This window comes from Notamacropus eugenii, chromosome 1, assembly GCF_028372415.1.
Source record: "Notamacropus eugenii isolate mMacEug1 chromosome 1, mMacEug1.pri_v2, whole genome shotgun sequence".
Taxonomy (NCBI): Eukaryota; Metazoa; Chordata; class Mammalia; order Diprotodontia; family Macropodidae; genus Notamacropus; species Notamacropus eugenii.
This window is the reverse complement of record NC_092872.1, coordinates 386784244-386807412: the sequence shown is the minus strand read 5'-3', so window position 1 is coordinate 386807412 and position 23169 is coordinate 386784244. Positions and strand designations below refer to the sequence as shown.

The following is a 23169-nucleotide window of genomic DNA, read 5'->3' as shown; positions in this document are numbered from 1 at the left end:
AGAAGTTATCCGTCACAAGAGATAACTATTCAGAATACACATCAATCTGTAGTTCTGATAAATACCATCACTTTCTTAAAGACTAGTATTTCTAGGTTTTTTTTTACCGTTAGACATGAGAGGCGGCGTGTCTGAGAGAAATGATTTTTATCTGAAGTTTTAACTGCAGTCTTGACTATAAACATGGTGGTGTACTGGGATTTTGTTGCAAAGCCTAGGCATGGAAATTGAAGTATTTATGCTCCTTATTGTTTCAGAAAATCTAAATCTCTTTGCACACTGTCCTTTAGTCTTCCTACTCTACTAAGAAAAGAAATGATTGCTTGTTTTTTGTGTTAAGTATGATTTTATTCTTGTTTAACATTGCCAGAGAGTATGTTTCTGTAAGGGTATATAATCCTTATAAAATAAAAGCTTCATTAGTGATGGTTACTTGCACAAATGCATCTGAAATTTAATATGAATTTTCCTTTGTTGAAATACCATTTAAAATACAGAAAAATTGTCTTCATTAATTTAACAAGCATTTATTAAGCATTCATCATCTGCAATGCATAGTGCTAGGCATTATAGAGAGATGAATAGGATAAAGTGTCTATAAAGAGTTCACGTTATAGCAGGAGGGGATAAGATATTTACATGGACAGTATTATAAGTACATCAGAGCATAAAGTTGTATGAAGTCATATATGAAAAAAATTCCAGCTAAGTTGATTTTAAATTGAAATTTTGCGCATTTGGAATGTATATTGACTTAAACATTAAGAGATCTAATTTTCTGAAAATGATTATCAACATTTTGTTCTCACAATTTCTAAAGAGGCGTTGCCTATGGTTTAGTTTAGACTCTTAAAAATCTTTGATTCAAGTTGCTGCTCCACACTGCCTCCTTCCGGGCTGCTTCGCTATCTGGACTAGCCTTAGCCTATGTGGAACAGTTTCCCTTGAGCATGCCACATTGCTGCTTAAGTTATAACAGTGTGGTTGGAGCAGACAGCCTGGTGCCCTGTGATTTTCTTGAGCTACAAAGCTAAAGGCGTTGAAAAGTAAGGTTTTGCAATCCTTAGGCCAAAAGTGTAGGGATGTCCATCAATACCTAATCATAGAACTGTCCCATAATAATCTATTTTATAACACTTTAAAGTTTAAAGCACTTTCAGATGTTATTTCATTTGATAGATATTTCACTTAATTTTGATAGGATAGTACTAAAATGTATTGGGGTATATTGAGGTAAGCAAGATTGATAACACCATTTTATAGCTTTGGAGCATAAAGATTAGAGATGATTGAACTTATCCAGAGTCATATACCTGGTGAGCAGCCAGCTCCAGGATTAAAATTTTGACCTGAAGGCCAGACAAGTGTTTTTTCTGTAATAATCGTGTTGCTCAACTAGTTGTGCAAAAGTTATTAGTCAAAGGATTAGGATCAGTCTGAAGAGGAAAATAACATCAAGATAGAAAGCTGCTGCTAAGCCCTAAGTAATGTGGAATTCGTTGAGTAGCAGCTCAACATCAGCATCAATAAGGTGATTGGGAGGTGTATCAATAACAGAAGGAGCAGAAGACAGGAATATAATAGTATGAGGCTTCTTCAAAGGTCAGGGAAACAGTCTGTGTAGTAAATTTAGGAATGAAAAAAGTCAGGACAATGCTGGTATTACTGTTTTAAATTTTATCATATTTTTAAAATAGAAGCTATTATGTCAGTGGTTCTTAACTAGATTTCCATGAATTTGACTGGGAGAAATACTTTGGTAACTCCATTTAGTATAATCAGTTTTCTTTGTAATCCTATGCATTTTATTTTATACGTTTAAATATACTCTGAGAAAAAGGTGGTAAACTTAGACAAACTACCAAAAAGGTCTGAGTCAAAAACCAGTAAGACTGTCAGTTGTGTGTAAAAAAAATTTGTGACTTCATATACAATCATCTTTTTCTGTTCTTTGCATATAGAAAATTTGTGTTAATGTTTATCAAGTTCATAATAAAAGAGTTGTTTTAAAAGAACCTCAGTTTAAGAATTCAGTAGCAGCCTCTCCTGATAGCATTACTTTCCTCAGTACTGGCACAATTCTTTGAGTTTATGTAAAAATAATTTCTGTAAACAAGTTGAGTAGCAAGTGCATGGTCTATGCTAGTTTTATTGGCAGCTTAATTTGTGTAATAAAATTATTTCATGGAGGGTAGGTGGGATTTGGTTCCACTTCCACATAGGTTGTAGGTACACAGGAATTAAATTAGGGGCAAGAAGGATTTGGGTACCAGATTTCCCCTTTTTATATAATGTGAAATAAAACTTTAGTTCAGAAGGAATTATCCACAAAATTATGGAAGAAATTGATCTTTAAAATAAAAAATGTATCAAGGCTTATTTATTCATCTGTGACAAGGAGTGGACACCTTTTGACCTATAGATATATACTACAAAATAGTAGTCTTCTTTTGTTACATCACCTTTGGGTCAGATTGTGTTTTTCAGTTAAAAACTGCAAAAAAGATGTCATCCTTAATATACCAAAGTGGTCACCACTTATATATTTAGTAACCTAATGAATTGTGGTGCTCAACTAATATTCATTTTTTTAATTGCTAAAATTCCCAAGCATTTAATTTTAAGGTAATAGGCATATATCCATCAAATGGATAGAGGGAAACATATAAATACATTAGATGGGGGAATTCCTGGAGTCTTGGTCTTTTATAATGTTTAAAAAGGAGGGAGCTACATAATGGGCTGTTTTACTTGGTATGCTGTCTAACCACTGAAGTTGTAAGGCACAGGAAATAGCTTTCTAGTTTTTCCTCCCACTAGTCACAATTCAGTTATGGACATCAGGATGTTTTTTTTGGCTTATCTGTTTCTATGCAGTTTGCCTTGCACATCTGCTTCATAAATTATTAAAGTATTCCCTTGAAAAGTTGCAAATTCAAATTAGATTCTGAATGTGTATTAAGAAGATATGCCCTTTTAGGGGGAAAAGTGAGAAATCCCAGAAGTATCTATATAAACTGTGGTATATTCAGATCAAGTTAATTGTCTTGTTTTTGATATGTTTTTTGAGGGGAAACCTAACGGTTTTTTCATGGTCAAGTTGTAGTCAACACTGGGTTGCTGTCTTAGACCTATGACATTGATCTAGGTATTTGAGTAGCTATGTTGCCTAATGCTGTGTATTTCTAAGTAAAATACTATACTGCATGTTTAAAATGATCAATTCAGACTATTTACCAGATGAAACTACATTCAAGAGTGCTTGCCTGTTTACTTATGCAGCTTTCGTTAAACTAAAAGCAGGAGTTTCGTTTGATTTATGCATAAAGATTTACACTAAATAAGCTTGTTTTTGGTCTATTAGTATACCTGTGCTTTGGGTCAACTGGGCATGTATTTAAAAACTCAGTTAATAATTTCTTTATAAAAGCCTTGTGCAGATATTATCCCCCATTTACAAATGAGCAAACTGAAGCACTTGGAGATTGTGAGTAAGTTAGAACAGGGACTTAAACTCAGGTCTTGTGACTCAGTCCAGACTTTCCACTATCTCAAAACTTGAAGAGTTTTGATAAGCTTTTCTATCAGGAATAATATGATAAATTACTTTATACTTTTTATAGATCCTGCAAGGATCCTCACAGTAACCCTGTGAAGTAGGCATAATGTCCCCATTACCTATGAAGAAAAAGGCTTAGAGAAGTGAGCATAGTAGCTTATACAGAGGCAGACAGCTAAGTAAAAGGGCAGAGCTGGAATTGGAACTCAAGTTTCTTAACTGAAATTCCACTGCTTTTTTGCACTAAAGCAAGATATTTGACTTTCCAGATGTTTCAAGTACACAGTAGATGAAAATAAGGGTTTAATTCTCCTTTGCTTTTAAGATTTAGCTTTTTTATTTTAAGCTTTTAATAATTATGGATTTTCTTTGAGGAGTGCTTAATGTTTAATTCATTGTTTGGTGATTAATGTAAAAATTATTGTGTGAATGTTACTGATAGTAATAAAATTAAATTTTATTCTAACCCCATCAGATCCTTTCTTTTCCTAAAATACAAGTTTTTGCTTATTAAAAAAAGTCAAAACTCTCTATTGAAATTATATTTATGTTTTACATGAAAAATAGTCTAAATAGGAACAACTTTTTAAAAAGTACTTAAACTGCCAGGCAAGTGCGTTGGTGAGAAAACACCAAAAGAGTATTACTCTAATAGGAAAACAACAGGGTTAATTCAAATTCTGTAGTTCAGAATTGCTTCCTAAAATACTAAGATGTTGGCAGATTGATTACTACAGAAATTATAGGCCAGTTTTGGGGGGGGGGGAATATTAATGAGTAGAATTTATGTATTGGGGAGCTTTTGAAAAGGACAAAATCAGATTAGTCAGGAAAAATAGAATCCTTTGTTTTCTTTGTTGTGTAGGTTATGGAGAGATTTAGAAAATTAAATCAAGTTAACAAGCTTTTATTAAATGCCTACTATGTGCCAAACTCTGTGCTAAGGGCCTAGGCAGATTACAAAACAAAGGGCAGATTAAGTTATTAGAACTTCAAAAATGGTGGTATCAGAGATGTGTCACTGTTTTGATATGTCCATGAATGGCAAAAGAAAACTGTATTTTTTCATTTTTATTGTTTTATGCCAGACAATACTTGTGACAGGCAAAATTTTTTTTCTACATTGTAGCATTTTAAAAGTTTTGGCTACCATTGTCATGGATAATAACTATTTTATCAAGTATTGAGAATGATCCTAAACATTGAATTTTGGAAGGAAAAAAACCTTTTTTCCAGTGAACCTGGCAGTGAGCTCTTTTATTTGTTTAATCTCCTTTATTCCTTACGGAAGGAGATATTGGAAGGATGATGTATACTGTTTCATTGAAAACTCAGGGTGGTAGTAAAAGAAAAAGGAGGGGGAGTTAGAAAGTTTCACATTTCAGCATTTAGCATTTTAGTGTTCCCTCTTGGAAAGTAAAGATGGAAAACAGAAGGTGCTTAATCCAGCAAGGCCCTCTGTGTAATAGTTGACTGTATAATATTATGCACACAGGCCCTCCATGTACACACGATATAATTGGTTTGAAATATACATTTTAAAAGGAACCAGATTTCCCTTTTCTCAAATCTTCTAATAGAATAAGGCATTGAGTTTTAGAAATGTTTCTAATTGTTTTCCCATTCAAGGTGGTTTTCCTTTCCTTTTGTAATACATGAATGTAATTTGTCAAATTGTTTTCTCTTTCACTGGAATATTTCATATTTTGCAAGGTGAATGAAGGATGGATCTATTATCAGAATGTATCCTCACATTTCCTTGCACTTTGTTGAAGCATTATTTGCATTAATGCCTTACTATTATTATTACTTAACAAGCTATTTCAATACTTTTTTTTTTTTTGGTCAGTAGTGTTTTTAAAACAAAAATTCTTCTTTGGTGTTTTTACCAATTCTCTTCCTTTTTCCTATACTCTGGCTTTTTGTTTTCAGATAATGGAGAATGGGTTATTTGTTACCTATCAACTTTGCAATGTTTATTGAATGTTTGGGGGAGGGGAGATGTAAAGTTATACTATACTTTATTTGGCATTGCAGTTCTGTAACAGAGCTCCTTTGTAAATTGTGATCCTATGTAACCAAATATAGCAATAGAGTTGGCAATGATAGTTAAGTTTTTTTTTTTTCTCTGCTGAGCCTTCCTCACAGGGTTGTAATGGGAGTGTGCTTTGCGCTCAAAATGCTTATGAGTTATTATTATTCTTAGGATTTAAACTAACAGTAAGAATATGTATTTATTACAACCGGGTGAGGAATGTTGGTTGGTCATGATAGATTTAGTATTAACAAGAGTGATATACATCAGTTTTAGAAAATACCCTATGGAGTTTTCAGCTTGCCTACAGGGAGGACTTGGAAGTGCTGATGAACAGTGGAAATTGCATGAATCATTATCAGGCTTTAAGTGCAAATATTCTTAAAAAGTCATTACAAATTAGGCAAGAAACACAAAATAAGGAGTCAATTTTCCTGGCATTTTAAGTGGCTAGTTCTAAGGAAAATTTTTTCTTAATTGTTTTGATTTTCATGTCAAAACATTTTGAAAATGTTTATCCAGAAGACACAATTCACTTCACCTTCCTCTTTTTTTTTTCCTACCCCCTTCTGATGTCTTCATGTTGACATTTTTTCATGTGTTTGGAAATCATTCTCAATTCAATTCCTTTAATGTCAGGTTAAGACTTCTGTGAAAGATAATTTAATAAAAATTATTTGAATTCTGTGCATATTTAGTATATTTGTTACTTACACATCTGTGTACGAAAACAAGAAAAACAGCCAAACCTATCAATGTAAAAAACAAAGTCTTATCTTAATATAGTGTTCCATACCTGTGAACCCCTGTGTGTATCTACAAAGGAACAGGAAGAGGATCTTTGACACCACACTTGTACAACATTCAAACATTTGATTGTTTTTTCCATTTACATTGTTGTATATATTGTTTCCCTGGCTCTGCTTATTTCACTTGATATCAGCTCATATAAATCTTTACATGCTTCTTTTATATTCATCATTTCTTACAGCACAGTAATATTTCATTACATTCTATACCATAATTTGTTTTGCCATCACCTGATCAGAAGTGTTACTATCAATATTTTGGGGCATACAGGCCTTTCTTTTTTTGTCAGCGATCTCTTTCTGGTTTCTGCCTTGCAAGTGAAACTCTGGTTCAAAAGGTGTGGATTTTAGGCCCTGTATTTGTAGAATTAGAAATTGCCTTCTAGAATGGTTATAACCAGTTCACAGCTTCACCAAAAATGCCTTCATATCCTGTATTTCCCCAATCCCATATTTTTCTTATCTTTTCCAATTTGTTGAGTATGAATTGAAATTCAGGATTGTTTTGATTATTAGTGATTTGAAGTCGTCATTCATATGGTTGTTAATAATTTGTAATTATTCTTTTGAGAACTTTGTTATTATGCAGTGATGACATATCTATCTGGAAATAGGTATTTCTGTTAATCGTACTTAAGAAACTGTGGTGTAAATACAACCTAACCCTTCTCTCCCCATTCTCAGAAGTAATTCACTCCCTTCTTTAAAGTCACTTTGTTGCTGAATCATTTTTGTCATGTCCAGCTCTTTGGGACCTTGTTTTGGGGTTTTCTTGACCAAATACTGGAGTGATTTGGCATTTCCTTCTCCAGTTCATTTTCTAGATAAGGGACTGAGGTAAACAGGGTTAAGTGACTTGTCCACAGTCATGCAGTAAGTGTCTGAGGCTGGATTTGAATTCAGAAGATGTCTTCCAGAGCTTGCTGTCTAACTTTACATTCTCCTTTATTTCATATTTTGAATGTATAACTTAAAGCCCATATTGTAAGCTATTTTAGGGCAGTGACTTTAGCTCTTGTACATTTTGCCATATGTGTAGTTGACAACTCTCTTTGTTGGACTGAATTGAATTTTAAGTAGTTAAATATAATTATAGTTGTACTGTGAGTTTTGCTGTGATTCTTTTTATTGGTTACACTGATGGACCCACATTAGTTACATTTTAAATTTTCTCAAAGTAAGTTTTGTTTTTACAGAGCACATCAATTTTTGTTGAACTGGAAGTAATGCAAAAATAGGGTGTGAATTTTTCTTAATATAACCAAATAGGTAAGTCATTCTTAATATGCATTTCAAGAATAGCATAGGTGATTGAAATGTAGAAGCAAGTCAAAAGCACCATTTTAAACATTGATTTCAACCTTTTTAACCATCAGAACTATTTTCCAGAACTGCTGATAAAATGTAAAACTAACTGAGTTGCATTGCTTAGCATCTTAGGACAATCCTATAGACTCTTTGGGGGGTGCTTTTAAAAAAGTGAACTGACCAGAAATTTAAAAAAAAAATAGAAGTTCATGTAAGGGGGAAGAAAAGGAGGAGCATGGATAAGTCACCAATTGGGAAATCACTTCTTAAGTGAGGAATCTATTAAATTTTTGTTTGCATTCTGTAAAAATCTGGATGTGCAAAATTAGACATGTAGTATGCCAATATACTACTGGTCAATATTTAAGTTTAGCTATGTAGTGAATAGCTAAAATTTGGAGAACTTTACAGTTCCTGAATCATTCAGTTTAAAGCTAAAAGTAGGGACTATAGAGTCTCTCTAGAGATCCAGATCCTTCATTTTACAGTAAAGAACAACCTGAGCTTTAGGTAGGTTTTGACTTGCCCAAGGTTCATTAGTAGTAGACCTTGAGCTCAGTCAGGTGCCTTTACTTCAAATGTAATGCTCTTTTCACTGCTTCTCACTGCCCTAGTGCTTACTTAGTAAACTATTTCTTCTAGTGGGAAACTAAGTGGCCCTCAGGCAAATCTCAAAAAGTTAGTGCATTTAAAAGAAAACAACAACAACCCAATAATTTATTCCTTTTCCACTTGGATCCTTCATTAGTTTTACTAGGAAATTACCCCAGAGTGTTTCCCATTACAGTTGAATAGTGGGATGTAATCAGTACTGATCATAATCTTTGCTGAGCAGTACACCTGTGGTTTTAGACCTACTCTTTTATCATAAATGTTGCTTTGGCTAAATCTGCAAATGTTATGTAACTTGCCGTACAGTTATTAGACGATTCACTGTTCATTCTAGTAAAGAGATGAAAAAATTGCTACTTACCTAGAGTCTGAGAATATACTATCGGGAAACTTTAGCCAATAGAATCTACTGTCTTTTTTTAATGTTATTTTCCTGGTAACCCATGTTTGCAGAAAATAGGCCATAGTAACTAGATAAGTTCTCTGTGCGATCTAAATTGTATAGGATTAGTATAAATCTAAAAGTAATATACATAACTTAAAGCTATTAGTTGATATGGTATTCTCACAACTGTTTTGTATAACTATTCTTGCAAAAAGGCAGTCGACACAATTGCTTGTACTGTGCCTAGTGAAAACTGATCAGAGAGCTCCCCCTAGTGTCTAAAATGCTCTTTCATTGTACTTGTCCTTAATCACAGGAAGTCTTAGAAATCAAACTAGTCATTTTTTCCCCCTTCACATCTGGACATAAATTATTATTATTATTTCTTTTTGCAGAAAAGGTCACAGGAATCATGGGTAGGGCATGGAATGCAGGCCATAGAAAACATGGGAAAGGAAGAATAAAATGTTATTTCCACCTTTTTAGAAATGGTTATTTTTAAATGACCTGGAAAAAAGCCAAACTATACAACTTTTTTCAAATTTACATTGGTTTCTGAATTAAATGTAGCTTAAAGATGTTTTGTTTTGGAGCTATTTATGCCAAGATATCTCCTTGGCATTTTTGAGAGAGTACTTTCCATTTTGCTGAAAACAATAAGTTTATTACAGTATTGACTTTAGAAATGAAGCATGGTTTCCTGTTTAGTGATATCTTAATTACAGTTATGTTTTTTTGGTTGCTATATCCATTCTTGAATACCATTTCACCACTACACACTGAATGCCTGCTATTTTTTTTTTAAATTGTGAATTTGCAAGTGAAAATATTTGGCACTTTTTATAACTTAATGTTTTTCATCTGAAGAAATATAGGAAACACTTTTTTCATCCCTCTGTCGTTCTACACACATACAGACCTTTAAGAACTTTGTGAGGGGGTTATATAAACAGGACCTATTTCATTTGACCCGTGGGTCTCTTTGTAGTTTAAACAAGGAAACCAGTGTGCTGAAAACTGTAGGACTCACGAAGGCTCTACTAAAAACATTTCTCTCCTGTGTGTGTGTGTGTGTGTGTGTGTGTGTGTGTGTGTGTGCATGTGTTCACATGGAATGGAATTAACTTCCATTATTTTGCGAAATGAATTAAAACTATAAGCAAATTTCAAGTAAATTTTCAATAGTACTTGTAAAATGAAATATTATAATCCTAATTACTATTGTCCATGCCCACATCTGTGTTTAGACATGCTTTTTGATTTATGGTAGATGATAGACTCATTTTGCTAATTAGCTATGAATGTAGCCAACTTAAACTTATGTTCTTGATTTATCGAGATACATAAGTATTTTCAAATCACTACAAGGATATACTTCAGTGAAAATTTGCCAGTGGCTTCACTGGTTTTACTTTGCCTTATTATATCTGACAGTTTGAAAATATTGCCTTTTCTCCCATCTCCATTAAAAGTCACTTATTTAAGGTTTTACATGCCCTTTTTAGTCACAGGGAAAGTAACCTGTATCACTTAAAGTAATTTGTGTTTTATATGGCAGCTTTTCCTAAAGATTTAAAAGACAAACTTGAATGGCAGTTGTCTTTGGAAGGAAAATGTTAATTTTCTTTTAAAACAAATACTTGTTTGACTTTCCATTTTAATTTAATAACAGAAAATTTTTAGTGACCTTCATTTGCAAAAATGAAGACATTGAAGTGACTTTTGGATGTCTGTTCATTTGTAATGGAATTTATGAGTCCTAAAAAACAAACTTCCGTGGTTTGTAAAAATCTCTAAAACAAGAATAAGCAAATGTAGTTAGGGAGGACAGGGTGGTGTTATGACTCTATAATCAGTAACAATCATTTTGACTATGTCTAAGACTTTTGTAAAAAGCGTTTAGTGATTTGAGTTGCCCTCATTAATATACTTTAAAGTTGTTCATTAATGACAAGTACTTCAAATGTTTATACTATTATAGCAGTTAATATTGTCACCTTATTCATTTCTTTGCTTTCCCCAAAGGGCCTTTAAAACTCTTAAATTAATTATAAAAAGGTAAAGTTATTGAGTTAGTGCTATTCTTCCCATCCCATTTTTCAATTTGATGTTCTTGCTTAAAATGCTTTTTTCATTCCTTGTTTTAAAACATCTTGAAGTCTTCCAAATTTCTCACATGATTCAGAAAATCCTTTGCAGTCCTTTTTCAAAAACTTGAAACTATGACATTCATCAGATCCCATCTAATTTTGCTGATTGAGTTATGGAATTTCTCGTAAACATGCAACACAAAAGGCTGCATACAAACCAGATTTGATCAGGAAACTGACAACTTTGTCTTATAATAGACTCTTGGTTCAATTTCAATTTTAATTTGACCAAAAGCCATTTTATATTGGACCAATGCCAACTCTAATGTAATCCCTAGTCTCTCATCTGTAGTCTTGAAGGCTAATGGAACAGTAAAGCCTTCTTAAAGATAACTTAAATGCATGGTATAGTGTCCTCGGGGTAGCTTGTGCACTAAAGATGTTTTCTTTCCCACCCTGTAGAGGTATCTCATTAGGACACCCAGTAGTGTCATTATTAAGTTTTCATGTGTTTCTCAGTTTTGATGCTAATCTTCATGTGTATGTGTGTGCAATTTTTTTTCCTTTGCAGCACCAATGTGGTTATGAATTATTCAGAGATTGAGTCTAAGGTTCGAGAGGCAACCAACGATGATCCTTGGGGACCTTCTGGGCAACTCATGGGAGAGATTGCCAGGTAAGTGATAATTTGACTCAGCAGTGCAGAAAGAAGAACTGCATCTTTAAACAGAAATGTAAACCTTGCTTCCGAACTCAGGCTTTATTCTCCATCAATTGTAGCTTAATTTTGTAGGATCTGAACAGACAGTAATATAGAAAATTGAAAGCCAAGTCTATTCTGCTTAAGGGTGACACAGGGTGTATTTATAAATTGCTTGTTTCTAGCCTTCCAGTAAGACACAAAGAATTGTTTGTTTAATACAGAATTGTTGATGGTAGTGTAGATAAAAGAACCTCAGATAGCTTAAAAATAATTTTTCCTTAGTCAATATAAAGATTAATGTAGCAAATAAAAATGTAGATAATATATAAGTTAATGATAGGGCCTTGCAGTGAACTGGGTATTATTGTCTGTGTACGCGTGTGTGCATTTCTGTCTATCTATCTATCTTTATATTTCTATCATCTTCCTCTCTCTCTGTTTATTTTTAGCTGTTACAAAGGAGTTAACCCCTTTAAGTTTTAGGAATTATATTTGTAAAATACTTCGACTTCTTTTTTTTTTTTTTTTTTGCTTTCTGGGAAAACATTGTAAGTTAGACCAAGTCTGCCATCTACTGTTGAAATTAACACATTGTAAATCTTTCAGGAGAATCAAGGTAGACAGACTCTCTTCTTCTTTTTTTTTTTTTAAGGGCCACATTTATGTATGAACAGTTTTCTGAACTTATGAACATGCTTTGGACACGAATGTTGAAAGACAACAAAAAGAACTGGAGAAGAGTCTATAAGGTTGGATTTGAGGAAATTTAAAAGTTTTTTTATTTTAATGGTACATTATATATGCTTCAAACTCAAGTGAACTTATAAGTGTTTTAAAAACACTTTTATGTGTCATAATAGATTATCTTAGAATGCTAAGAGACACCTTTGTTGTTTGTGTGTTCCACTCATTTTAAAACATTTTATTCATTATGTGAAAATATTTGAAGCTTTATTATAATGCTTTTAAATGTATTTTATATCTTTCATTTCCTCAGTTAACATTTCCCTTGCTTATTTTAGATTTCTATAAAGAATAAATTTCTTATGTAAAGAATCTCAATTTCATTGTATTCTTTTTCAAAGTTTATATTTTAGTGTATGAAATTAACACAGGCCCAGATTTCCATTTGACTTTGTATGTCTGTAACCTTTTTAAAGAAAATTTTCATAAAATACTACTGCAGTACGGTATTCTAGCATGAAAATTGAAACTGTACAGGTAATAAAATTAGTTCTGATATAGTGTAATGCACTTTTTAAACCTTAACATCCTATTATTATTAGATTACATATACATGAAGCAGGAGTTGTTTGTGTGTTGCTTTTTTTTAAGTCTATATTAGTGTCACAGAGTATGAGAAAGTGGAAGGGTTGCCATATATACTGACTGAGATAGGCTACCTACTTCAATGAAATGATCACAGATCTGTTTAAAAAAAGGTTGTAAAAACAATTAGGAGATTATATCTTAAAATGATATTTTGTCCCTACCTTGTGTAGTTATAATACAGAATTCTAAAGTCAAATGCTTAGGTATAGGATTATTTTTTTTTCAGTAGTGTTCCAAGTAATTTTTTTAGCCATATTTTAATAAAAACTTTTTGTTGACATCCACTATCTTTTCTTGATAAACCTCACTTTATTTAAAAAACTTAAAGCCTGAAAATAGGGTGTTGTTGAAATTATCATCTACATCCTGTTTTAACATTGCAATCTTCTAGCAAATTATAAAATAAATTATACTCTGATAAAAGGAATTCTCAACATATTATACAATTTTCCCTGCATCAGGTTTTCACAGATTAGATAAAGATTCTAGAAGTTAAAGGAAGTTCATGTTTTTAAAAATCCCAACATCGTCTTTAGGAATTTTATGGACCTTTTATAAATCAGATATAAATAAATATTTTCAGTAGGATCCACAAATTTTAAAAAGCAAAAAGAGGATCTGTGTACTCAATTTTTAAAAATATAATTTTCTATTTTTTCTTAAATGACTGACTTGCTTTATTTAGAGTGATTTGGTTACTATAATCCACAGTGTAAAACTTGGTTCCATAACGATGTTATGTCATTTGGATTAAAAGTGAAAAAATTTAGTCAGTTTTGTAAATGTTTTGTTTACATGATGCCAAGAGCTTGAATATTTGGGAGCATCTATATAAAATTTTTACTTTTCAACTGGACATTTGACCTTCAAACAAGTTAAAATTGATTTGTATTTAATAGAAGAATTTTATTATGTTTTTATGTAAGCCTATACATCCAAGATAAAGTTTAAGGTAAGAATCTTTATAGCCTGATATGAGTCTATATTTTTAATTAATTTGGTAATCTAGTTGGTTTTTTAAAGAAAAACACTTGTAAAATGCTGATGGGAGCTTTTGTTCATGCCATCATAAGGTGCTTTGTATTTTTATAGTCGTTGCTGCTCCTAGCTTACCTCATAAGGAACGGATCAGAGCGTGTTGTTACAAGTGCCAGAGAACACATTTATGATTTGCGATCCCTGGAAAATTACCACTTTGTAGGTGAGCAATAGAAAAATCTTATAAGCAAATTAAAACAGTAGTTGGAGTTGTCAGTCACCTGAACCAGCTTAGAAGCTTCTCCGCTCTAATTAGAATGTGACTGTTGCTGGTTGTGTGAAGAGTGCAGAATCCAAGACGTGGTACCCTAGAGTATTAATTAGTGAAGACAAGAACTTGCAGAAAAGACTGGCTAATAACAACAGAACCAACACAACATGAGTGTTCGGGTTTATATTAAAATATGCACTAGAGACTGGTCCCCTGTGGTGTCCATAAAGGAATAGCTTTAATCATATGGGAAGAAAAGGTTAGAGCTCCAAAACACACACATCTGTTTGAAGCTGGGGTTTTTTCCTCCCACCAAATAATATTTACAGTGCAAAGGCAGCAAGGCCAGTGTGTGTTTTGAATGTGAAAGAGGCTAGAGTGAAGCAAATTTCAGTTTGTAGTGTACCCCAATTGAAAGCATTTTAAAAATTCAGACTTTAAACAAGATCTGTAGTAATTAATATTTTCTAAAACTACTAATGAAACCAAGGAATAAAACACTTTTTTAAAAAAAAAGTGTTTAAACTAAAAGTATTTTTTTGTTGTTTAAATATAAGGGAAAAGCAAACTGGCGTTTGGTTGTGAGCTGTTGTTTCATAGTGTTACTACCACGTAGTTATTTTTAGCAAATCAGACGCTTCTTATAAAGATACTTTAAATTGAAATATCTTAAGGCTGTCTGAGAATTTGCAGAAGGGGGAAATGAGTTAAAAATGAAATGGTGCTGTTAACCTTTTATTTTTGAAAGAATATTATAGTAGACTGTTGTCTTTAGTATGATTTTGGTTCATGATTTTTTTTTCTTGTGATTTAGTGTTTGTTGGCTGCATTCTTTTCTTTCATGTATGCAGATGAAAATGGCAAGGACCAAGGTATAAATATACGCCAAAAGGTGAAAGAAATGGTCGAATTTGCCCAGGATGATGATAGACTTCGAGAAGAGAGAAAGAAGGCAAAGAAGAACAAAGACAAATATGTTGGGGTTTCTTCAGATAGTGTTGGAGGGTTCAGATATGGTGAGTAGTGAGCAAAGAACATTCTGAAGTGTTTAGTTGGCCCTTGGGACATACGACAAAACCGAGTGTCAGAGACCAAAGCCCAATTATTTAGGACTCCAGGATATTACACTTTGAATGACTTTTTAAATTTCTAGCTGATGAATCCTGGGAATCTTCCAATCTACTTCTCAAGGTTTAACATATAAAGTTGCAATTTTTGTAATCAGCTGAATATATATTTTATAACATCATTAGGAAATATGACTGCAAAAAAATAGTTGTTGAGCATACTAAAGAATTTTTGCTCCTTTGGTATCTATATTTCAAAGTTTAACTTTGAAACAAGAAACAATGAAAACAGTCTGGTGTGTTAACAATGTAGTTCTTGTTGGAAATATGCTTTGTTAGAGAGACTATGTGTCTCAACTCTTAAACTATCCTTGACCAAGAAAGGTGATTGGTGATGAGTTGTCCTCTTAATTTCATTTTAATCCAGCTTTATAACTGGTCTTTTCCTTAAACAGTGCAGAGCACTTTCCTCTCGCATGCAGTGAACTCAATGAATTCAGATCCTCGGTAGCCATTAGACTTGTGGTCATACACTGTTTCACTGTTCTTACTAACGTAGCTTCAAGTTTACATGAATTAGAATGGTTATAGTGGACTTGCTTACTTATGTTTTTCATTGCTACTCCTGAACAAGCTACATTGTAATCTGTTTAAAACAAGACTCTTAAAATGGGCCACCTTATATTTGTGATAAATGTACAATAAGGATAACTCTTCTTTGTGAATATGTTCCATTGAGCTTATACTGGTCTATGCTAAGGTCTCCAGTAATCCTCTGATCTTGTGGGAAGCATACATATGCACTCACGGTTTCACACTCATACTCACATAAGTTTGGATTTGCTTGGGTAGAAAACTTGTATAAAAGTATCTTAACCCCTTACATGTGGAAGTGTGAAGAGTTTCTAATTTCTTATATTCTGTTCCCAGTGAGAAAAAGGAAAATAGTTGAACATAAATATTCCTGAAATCCAGGAATACTTCCAAAATCAGAAAATTTTTTATATTAATAGAAACATAAAGAGCAGTTCTTTTTATATTAATAGAAACATAAAGAGCAAATCAGCAGTCCTGATTACTTAAAATTAAAGCACATTATTAGGAATCTAAGAAATTTTAAAATTTTGTTCAGCAAAGTAGCTGAACAAACATTTTTATAAGTATAGTTTAGCATTAATTGTTTCCTTTTTAAAAAATTTTAAATCATGTTTTTCAATAAACTTGCTTTACAGACTACCTATACATATACCTCTCCTCTCTGTTGGTATAATTAGACAAGTTTATCTTGGAGTGATAGAAAACTTAAGGTCATAGAATTTAGAGCTTTAAGATACCTTTGAAATGTGAAACAAATAATGCTTTCTATTGCACTACTTCTGTGTAGTTGCAGATTTTAATGAATTCAGTCATGTTTTTTATGTTTTTAAAATTTTGACTTTGCCATTTATGTAGCCCAGAAACTCAAATAGCCATTTCTCACATAATGAGGGTTCTGTTTTCTGTGAGATGATATTATCACTACTATTTAATAATTTTTGTGTAATGACTTTGTACATGATCTATAATTTTTTTCTGTTTAATTCTTGTTTTCATACTCTAATCTAGATTTTGCTTATGATTGTACTTCATTATTAGAAAACATTCCTAATATTGAAGACATAAACCTAATGAGATTCAGTTTTGATTGGATAGCATGTATATAGTTATACCTTTTAAGTTAAGAGTATTTCTAGGCTTTAAAAAAATGTTCTTTTGATCTTTAGATATTATCGTAAATAATAATATAGCACTTTTATCTTCAGACTTTTGGGACATTTAAATAATGTTGATCTGTTCCAGAAGCACCTGACACAATCTTTATTCTTAAGATACTAAAAAACTATTATTGAAAGAAGTCTATTACAGTTAATATTAGTTTATTCCAGAGTTCATTATTTTTAGTTAGTTATGTTACATCCCTTTTAGTACTGTTTTCCTTTGTCCACTCAAAGATTCCCCTACCCCATTTTCCCCCCCATGTTACATTTAGCCTCATAGCCTGTTCCTGCTTTTTCCTACATGCATTCTGGGCATGTATGCAAGAATACACCCCTAGCTTGCCGAATGAGATCTCACTTATTGCCATTCTTCCCCATTTCCATTTCTCTTTGAGGCCACCAGATGAACCAGAAGAAAAGTGAAGTTCTTGAAATTATGGTCTCAGACTTGTTCACTCACTGCTTCCTATAGTTCAAGCAGATGGTCCTTAAATAGTGCAAGTCCAAGTGTATGTTTGAACTCTGTGTGTGTGTGTGTGTGTGTGTGTGTGTGTGTGTGTGTGTGTGTGTAGTTGATCACGTGATGTGCTGTTTTTAACTATTTAGTTTACATTCACCCCAACGTCCTTTTTGTTAGTCATCTTATTTCTACTCTGTGTAACTGGTAGTGGCAAAAATTTGTTTCCATTGACTAGCTGCTGCTGACCCCTACTACACAGTAGAAAAGTTTGAGACAAAACTGTTTTTAGATGATGTTGCCGTTTAGTTCTTATTAAGTTCTTTGATATATTAGAAAATATATCATTTTGATAAGGAGAGTTTATTTCATTTGAATCTACAAAACTGCTGTCAGTCATTTTAGTAATATTTTAGTGTCAGTTCAATATTTATCTTAAATGTTGTGTTTATTTCCTTTCCATTCTTTTCTGAAATTTGATTTTTGTTTAGTGGTGCTTTAGGTTTTCTTCATGATGTATTCTAATATAAGTTTTAGGCAATAAGGCAAAATTACATACTTTTCCTAGGCTTTGGAGTACCATGGCAGTTCTCAAATATTCATAGCATTGAAACATCTTTCCAAAAACTTAAAATGTTTTTCTATAAATGACCATTAATTTTTTTTTCTATTCCTGATTTTCTCATTATCTTTGTGTTTGATTTTTCTATCTTGTGGTGTTCCTTTCAGCAGCATTTAAAAACTTCCTGATGTGCTGGGGTGGGCATTAAGGCTATGGAAGTTTTCATAAACAAAAGCTTTTGAATCTGCATTCCTGCCACTTAATGACTGGCATTACATGCTGTGCCTTGCTGTAATTGTGTTGATTCAGCACGGTGGGAGCTTTCAGTTTTGCTTTGAAAACTGTTTTGTAGGAGGAAAAGCTTCAGAAATTAGAACTGCAGGCATCTTTTTGAATTTAACATCCTTAGCTTTACTTGTGTTTTTTTAATGCATCATATAGGTGAAAGGTATGATCCTGAACCAAAGTCAAAATGGGATGAGGAATGGGATAAAAACAAGAGTGCTTTTCCATTCAGTGATAAATTAGGTGAACTGAGTGATAAAATTGGAAGCACAATTGATGACACCATCAGCAAGTTCCGCAGGAAAGATAGAGAAGACTCCCCAGAAAGATGCAGGTATTAACACTTTGTCTCCTAGATCTCTTGGGAAAGATTGTGGTTTGTTGTGTTTTTTTTTTAATGCTGTGTCAGATGTGTTTTGCCAACAGTATTAATTCATTTTCCTTATCAGTCACTCCCACCGATTCCTAAAGTTGAACAAGTTTTTTCTATGCATTTATTTAAGTCACTTAATCTCTCCTATGGTAGGTATTTCCCCTAGAACAAGAACTGCTGGTATTTATTCTGATTCAGCAGGATGTGGGTTACCTTAAGGTGTCAGGTGAAATATGTAAGGAAAAAGAAATTGCCCCTTCTGTGGGGGTGGGGATTGCACGCTTATTGAAATTATTCTCCAAAATATAAGAAAATACTAGGATTTGGAATTTTACTCTTTTGCTTTCTGCCACTTCATTGTGTGTTCATATCATATACATTTAAGGAGAAACAGCAAAGTGCCCAACAGGTTAGTAATAAAAACCAGAAGAATTAATTGCCACAGCATGGTTCTGAGGTACTACTTGCATGCATCCCATCTTCTTCCAGTAGTTGTATAGAACAAAATCTAAATTATTTCAGCATTTGTTATGTTGCTTTTTCTTAAGCCTATGGTAAGTATTTCTTCCCTACATAGCAAAGTCTACTATCTTTAAAGGGAACATTAATCTGTAATATTTCTGTGACCATTATAAAAACAGTGAAACTAATCTCCTGAGATATTTGTTATATTTGAAGGCAGTGCAGGTATTGGAATATTTATTAATACCCTGCTTCTCAGCACATTTATTTTGTTTACATCTCAGAGTCCTGGGAATTCCATAGACTGACCATCACTTTCAAGATTATTTCTGGAATGTTGAAATTTATGAATTTTTAGAATTTTCTTTTTGTCATTCTTGTATTCAGGAGCTTTACCCAAAAGATAAAAGGTGATGGCATAGACAGCCCATTTACTAGGGATCTGACTCTACTGTGTTCTGATCTTCCTTTTTTTTTTAACTTCACATCTATCTCCTTAACTTTTCCTATTGATTCCTTAAATCTAAAATAAAACCTCTGTAAATATTTCTAAGAACTAATAATTTTCATTTCTTTAATTTGAAGTATTCAGGATGTAGTAGAGGGAAGGATATGAAAGTATAGAGAGGATAAATTGGAAAGGGAGCATAGCCTACTAGATTTAAGTCCTAACAATTGACACAACAAAGGCTTTTTACTTCTTAGAATGTACAAAAAGCTTTCTGGCCAGATCTATTTTGTTGCCTTCTTGGGAAATGAGGTATGTAGATTTTTAAATGTCTAGACCTTCTTAGCATCAGGCCAAAATAAATAGGCATGGGAGTAAGAAAGAATCCTTTAGTATTGATAGGGCTACTCTTTTCATGGTGCTTTTTAGAACTCAAACTACAAAGCTCATTACTTCATTTTTGGTAGCTTGGGCTTGAAAGTCACAAGCTACAAAGTTAGTCTAGACCTAAAACATGTGGAGTGCAAAAAAGTAAAATTTTCTTTACCATAGCTAGCATGATCCACAACACTAGTATTATAATTCTTCAGACCAGTTATTGTTGTGCTGCTAAGTAGGAAGGGCCACTGAATGCTTTTCAGAGTTGTGGCTTTAAAACCATGTAATTTATAAAAACCATGTTATCCCTTTTCTTTGTGTAAAGTCAGTCTGCTTTTCAGACTTAGATTTTCAGACTTACAAAATGGTTTATATGTAAGTAGAAAATTGCTTTTAGCTTAGCCTGAATTGGAACATTTCAATAGTAATTTTTATAGCAAAGGAATTTTCTATACTATATTAAGTAGTATCTCTAAATTAAACTGATTACTTTGAGATTAGATAAAACAGGACATGTGGCATATTGTTCTCCTTATTTTCTCTCAAATCATCAGTGTTTAAGTTTTAACATCTAAAGGCACCTGCCCATTTTCTTTTATTCTGTTAAAAACAAACTTTTTGTTTTAAGCTTTACCCAGAAGATAATTTTACAAAATATTTCGATACATTTAAGCTTTCCATGTAGAGTAAAATGTAGCATACTTGTTACTAAGTGAATTAAATTCTGAAAAATTAAATTTTTACCATTATATAAAAATCAGCTTATCCATTGAAATAAAGGATGGTAATTGTAGTGTTTGAAAACTTCGCTGAGATGAGTTAGTAATAATAGATTACTATATAGAAGAAATAAACAGGAAGCCATTTTGCAAGCATCTTTGCAAGAAAATGGATGCCAGACCTAGGTGCTTACACCATGGAAATCTGATAAGATAATGCTGCTATCAAGATGATTCTGGTATTTTGTTTTTTAAGTAAGACTCCATATCTCAGAATCTCTAAGCATTGATAGGCACTTTAGAAAGAAGTATAATATAACAGAAAAGTGCCCTAGGTAAATCAGTTAATTTCTCAAGGCCTACTCATTTTCCTTATTGACAACATGGAGATAATGAAATTTGCAGTATTTACTTATTTCACAAGTTTTTTGGGGGGAGGAGTGTGTCAAATGATATCTCTATAGCACTTGTGAGTTATTTGTTTTCAGTTATTTAAAATTTTTATACTTTTATATAAGAAAAGCACTTCATAAGAGTTGTTTGAAATATGTTGCTGTTCCTTTCACTAAAGTATTTATTCAGATAGCTTTCTTATGATCCTAGCCAGTATAATGAAGTATGGAATTTGGATGTTACTCTGCCTCACATTCCTAAATCCAAGTCACTGAGGATAACTGTTTCAGACTAGTATCATCTTACTGTTTTGCTTGATATATCTTTTTAGTGACAGTGATGAAGAAAAGAAAGTGAGAAGAGGTAAATCTCCCAAAAGCGAATTCAAAGATGAAGAGGAAACTGTGACGACGAAACATATTCACATTACACAGGCCACAGAGACAACCACCACTAGACACAAGCGCACAGCAAATCCTTCTAAAACCATTGATCTTGGAGCAGCAGCACATTACACAGGGGATAAAGCAAGCCCAGATCAAAATGCTACAACTCATACACCTCAGTCCTCAATAAAGGTAGGAATAGCCCTAAGTTTACGTATTTTCAAAATTCTGTAGCATGGGCACAATCCAGTCTACTGTAGGTAGCCATGTTAATTAGAGATTTTCCAGCAAATCTGTTTATGATAAGAAAGCTCTTTGGGCAGAGAAAGCATTCAATTGATGACCCCTGAACACAAATCCTGAATGCAGAAGCAATATTTTAGGTAGAAGAAACAGAATGTCCTTTATATATTTCTTTCTTGGAGCTACCTTAGTCTTCTGAGAATAACTAACATCACTATTGGAACCACAGAGGAATTTCTGAGTGTGGACGACTGCTATTGAAGATTTTAGAAAAGAAATAAAGTACATAGGGACAGGATATATTTAACATACACTTGAAAAAGGGAGGGGTGCCAGTTTGCTAGTCAGCTTTGAAGAGCATCAGAAAACTATTTTGCTTGCAATTGTTCATCAGTCACTCTAGAAGTGAACCCAGCATATGGAATTTGCCAGTGTTAATATAGAAACCTGTCTCTTTCAGTAAATTCTCATGTGTGATATTGACACTTTTCTCAGTGTTTTATTTTCTCAAAGTTCTTATTCCAACTCTATCTTCTATGATATGCTGACTTAGAAAACTGAAAAAAAAAGAAACATTTTGAGTTTGGTATAACTTTTGCTAGGTATGAGTAGTGTAGCATAGGGTTTGCATATAAATACTATATAGGTAACTTGAGCAACATGCCTTCCGTGTTGATCTATAATTCTGCCTAATTTTGGTTAGGAAAAAATTCATCTTCATTACTTGTTCAATTCTGTTGTTGGGAAGTGTGACATATGTCACCAAATATTTTAAGACTTCAGCACCAGAGTTCACAATCAGTGAAGCAGTACGCGCATGAGACTATTTAGGAAGAAGAATCATAGGAAATATAGGCAAGCACTAGATTGCATGGTCTAGACCAGAGGTATCAGACATGGCCCACCCACAACATTTAGGTATGACCCAAACCAAATTAAAATGTAATTGGGAAATATTTAACAAAATAAATAAAAATAGGATATAGATAATGTTAATATGTGGTTTTCTAAGTCAATATGCAGCCCAGAAGAATCTTTATGTATGGTTTAGTGACCTCCATTTCTGTTTGAATTTGCCACCACAGGTCTAAACTAAATATTAGCTCAGAGAAAACAGAGATTAATGTGGGGGAGTATATAATTAGGAAAGATTTCATGGACACAATAGGGCTTGATTTGAGCTTTGAAGTGGGAAGGGGAATAGAATAAAAGCATTTATATGGTGTCTGCTATATGCTAGGTACTGTGCTAAGTGCTTTATAAGTGTTATCTCATTTGATTTGATCCTTTGAAAGATTCACTTAATTTGTTTTAGTAGAAAGAACAAGAGAATAAACCCTATAAACAAAAGTTCAGGCAAGAGTGAATATGTATTTGGAAGTGGGGATAGTACAATATCACTTAACCTGACATTCAATTTCCGTCAGTTTCCTAGCCTGGCCTGCCCAGCTAGATTCCTGCCCAGCCACACTCTGCTTTACCAGTCCAGCTCTTTAAAGTGCTGCTTCTTTGTGGAGATCATTCCAATCTACAGTTATCTTCCCTCTCTCATTTTCA

At 33.0% G+C, this 23169-nt stretch overlaps 1 protein-coding gene across 4 annotated transcripts in view; it reads left to right on the top strand.

Moving 5' to 3' along the window:
• CLINT1 (clathrin interactor 1) overlaps positions 1 to 23169 on the top strand; it is a 67286-nt gene that overhangs the window by 26900 nt on the left and 17217 nt on the right. For 3 of the 4 annotated variants that reach the window (XM_072630856.1, XM_072630853.1, XM_072630855.1), the window contains exons 2-7: positions 11370 to 11474; positions 12154 to 12250; positions 13926 to 14034; positions 14934 to 15098; positions 18367 to 18544; positions 21315 to 21561. In XM_072630856.1, the coding sequence (XP_072486957.1) occupies positions 11370 to 11474; positions 12154 to 12250; positions 13926 to 14034; positions 14934 to 15098; positions 18367 to 18544; positions 21315 to 21561 (901 nt within the window). Of the gene's footprint in view, positions 1 to 7599; positions 7673 to 11369; positions 11475 to 12153; positions 12251 to 13925; positions 14035 to 14933; positions 15099 to 18366; positions 18545 to 21314; positions 21562 to 23169 lie in introns of all 4 variants that reach the window. The other variant, XM_072630854.1, reaches the window with a different exon arrangement.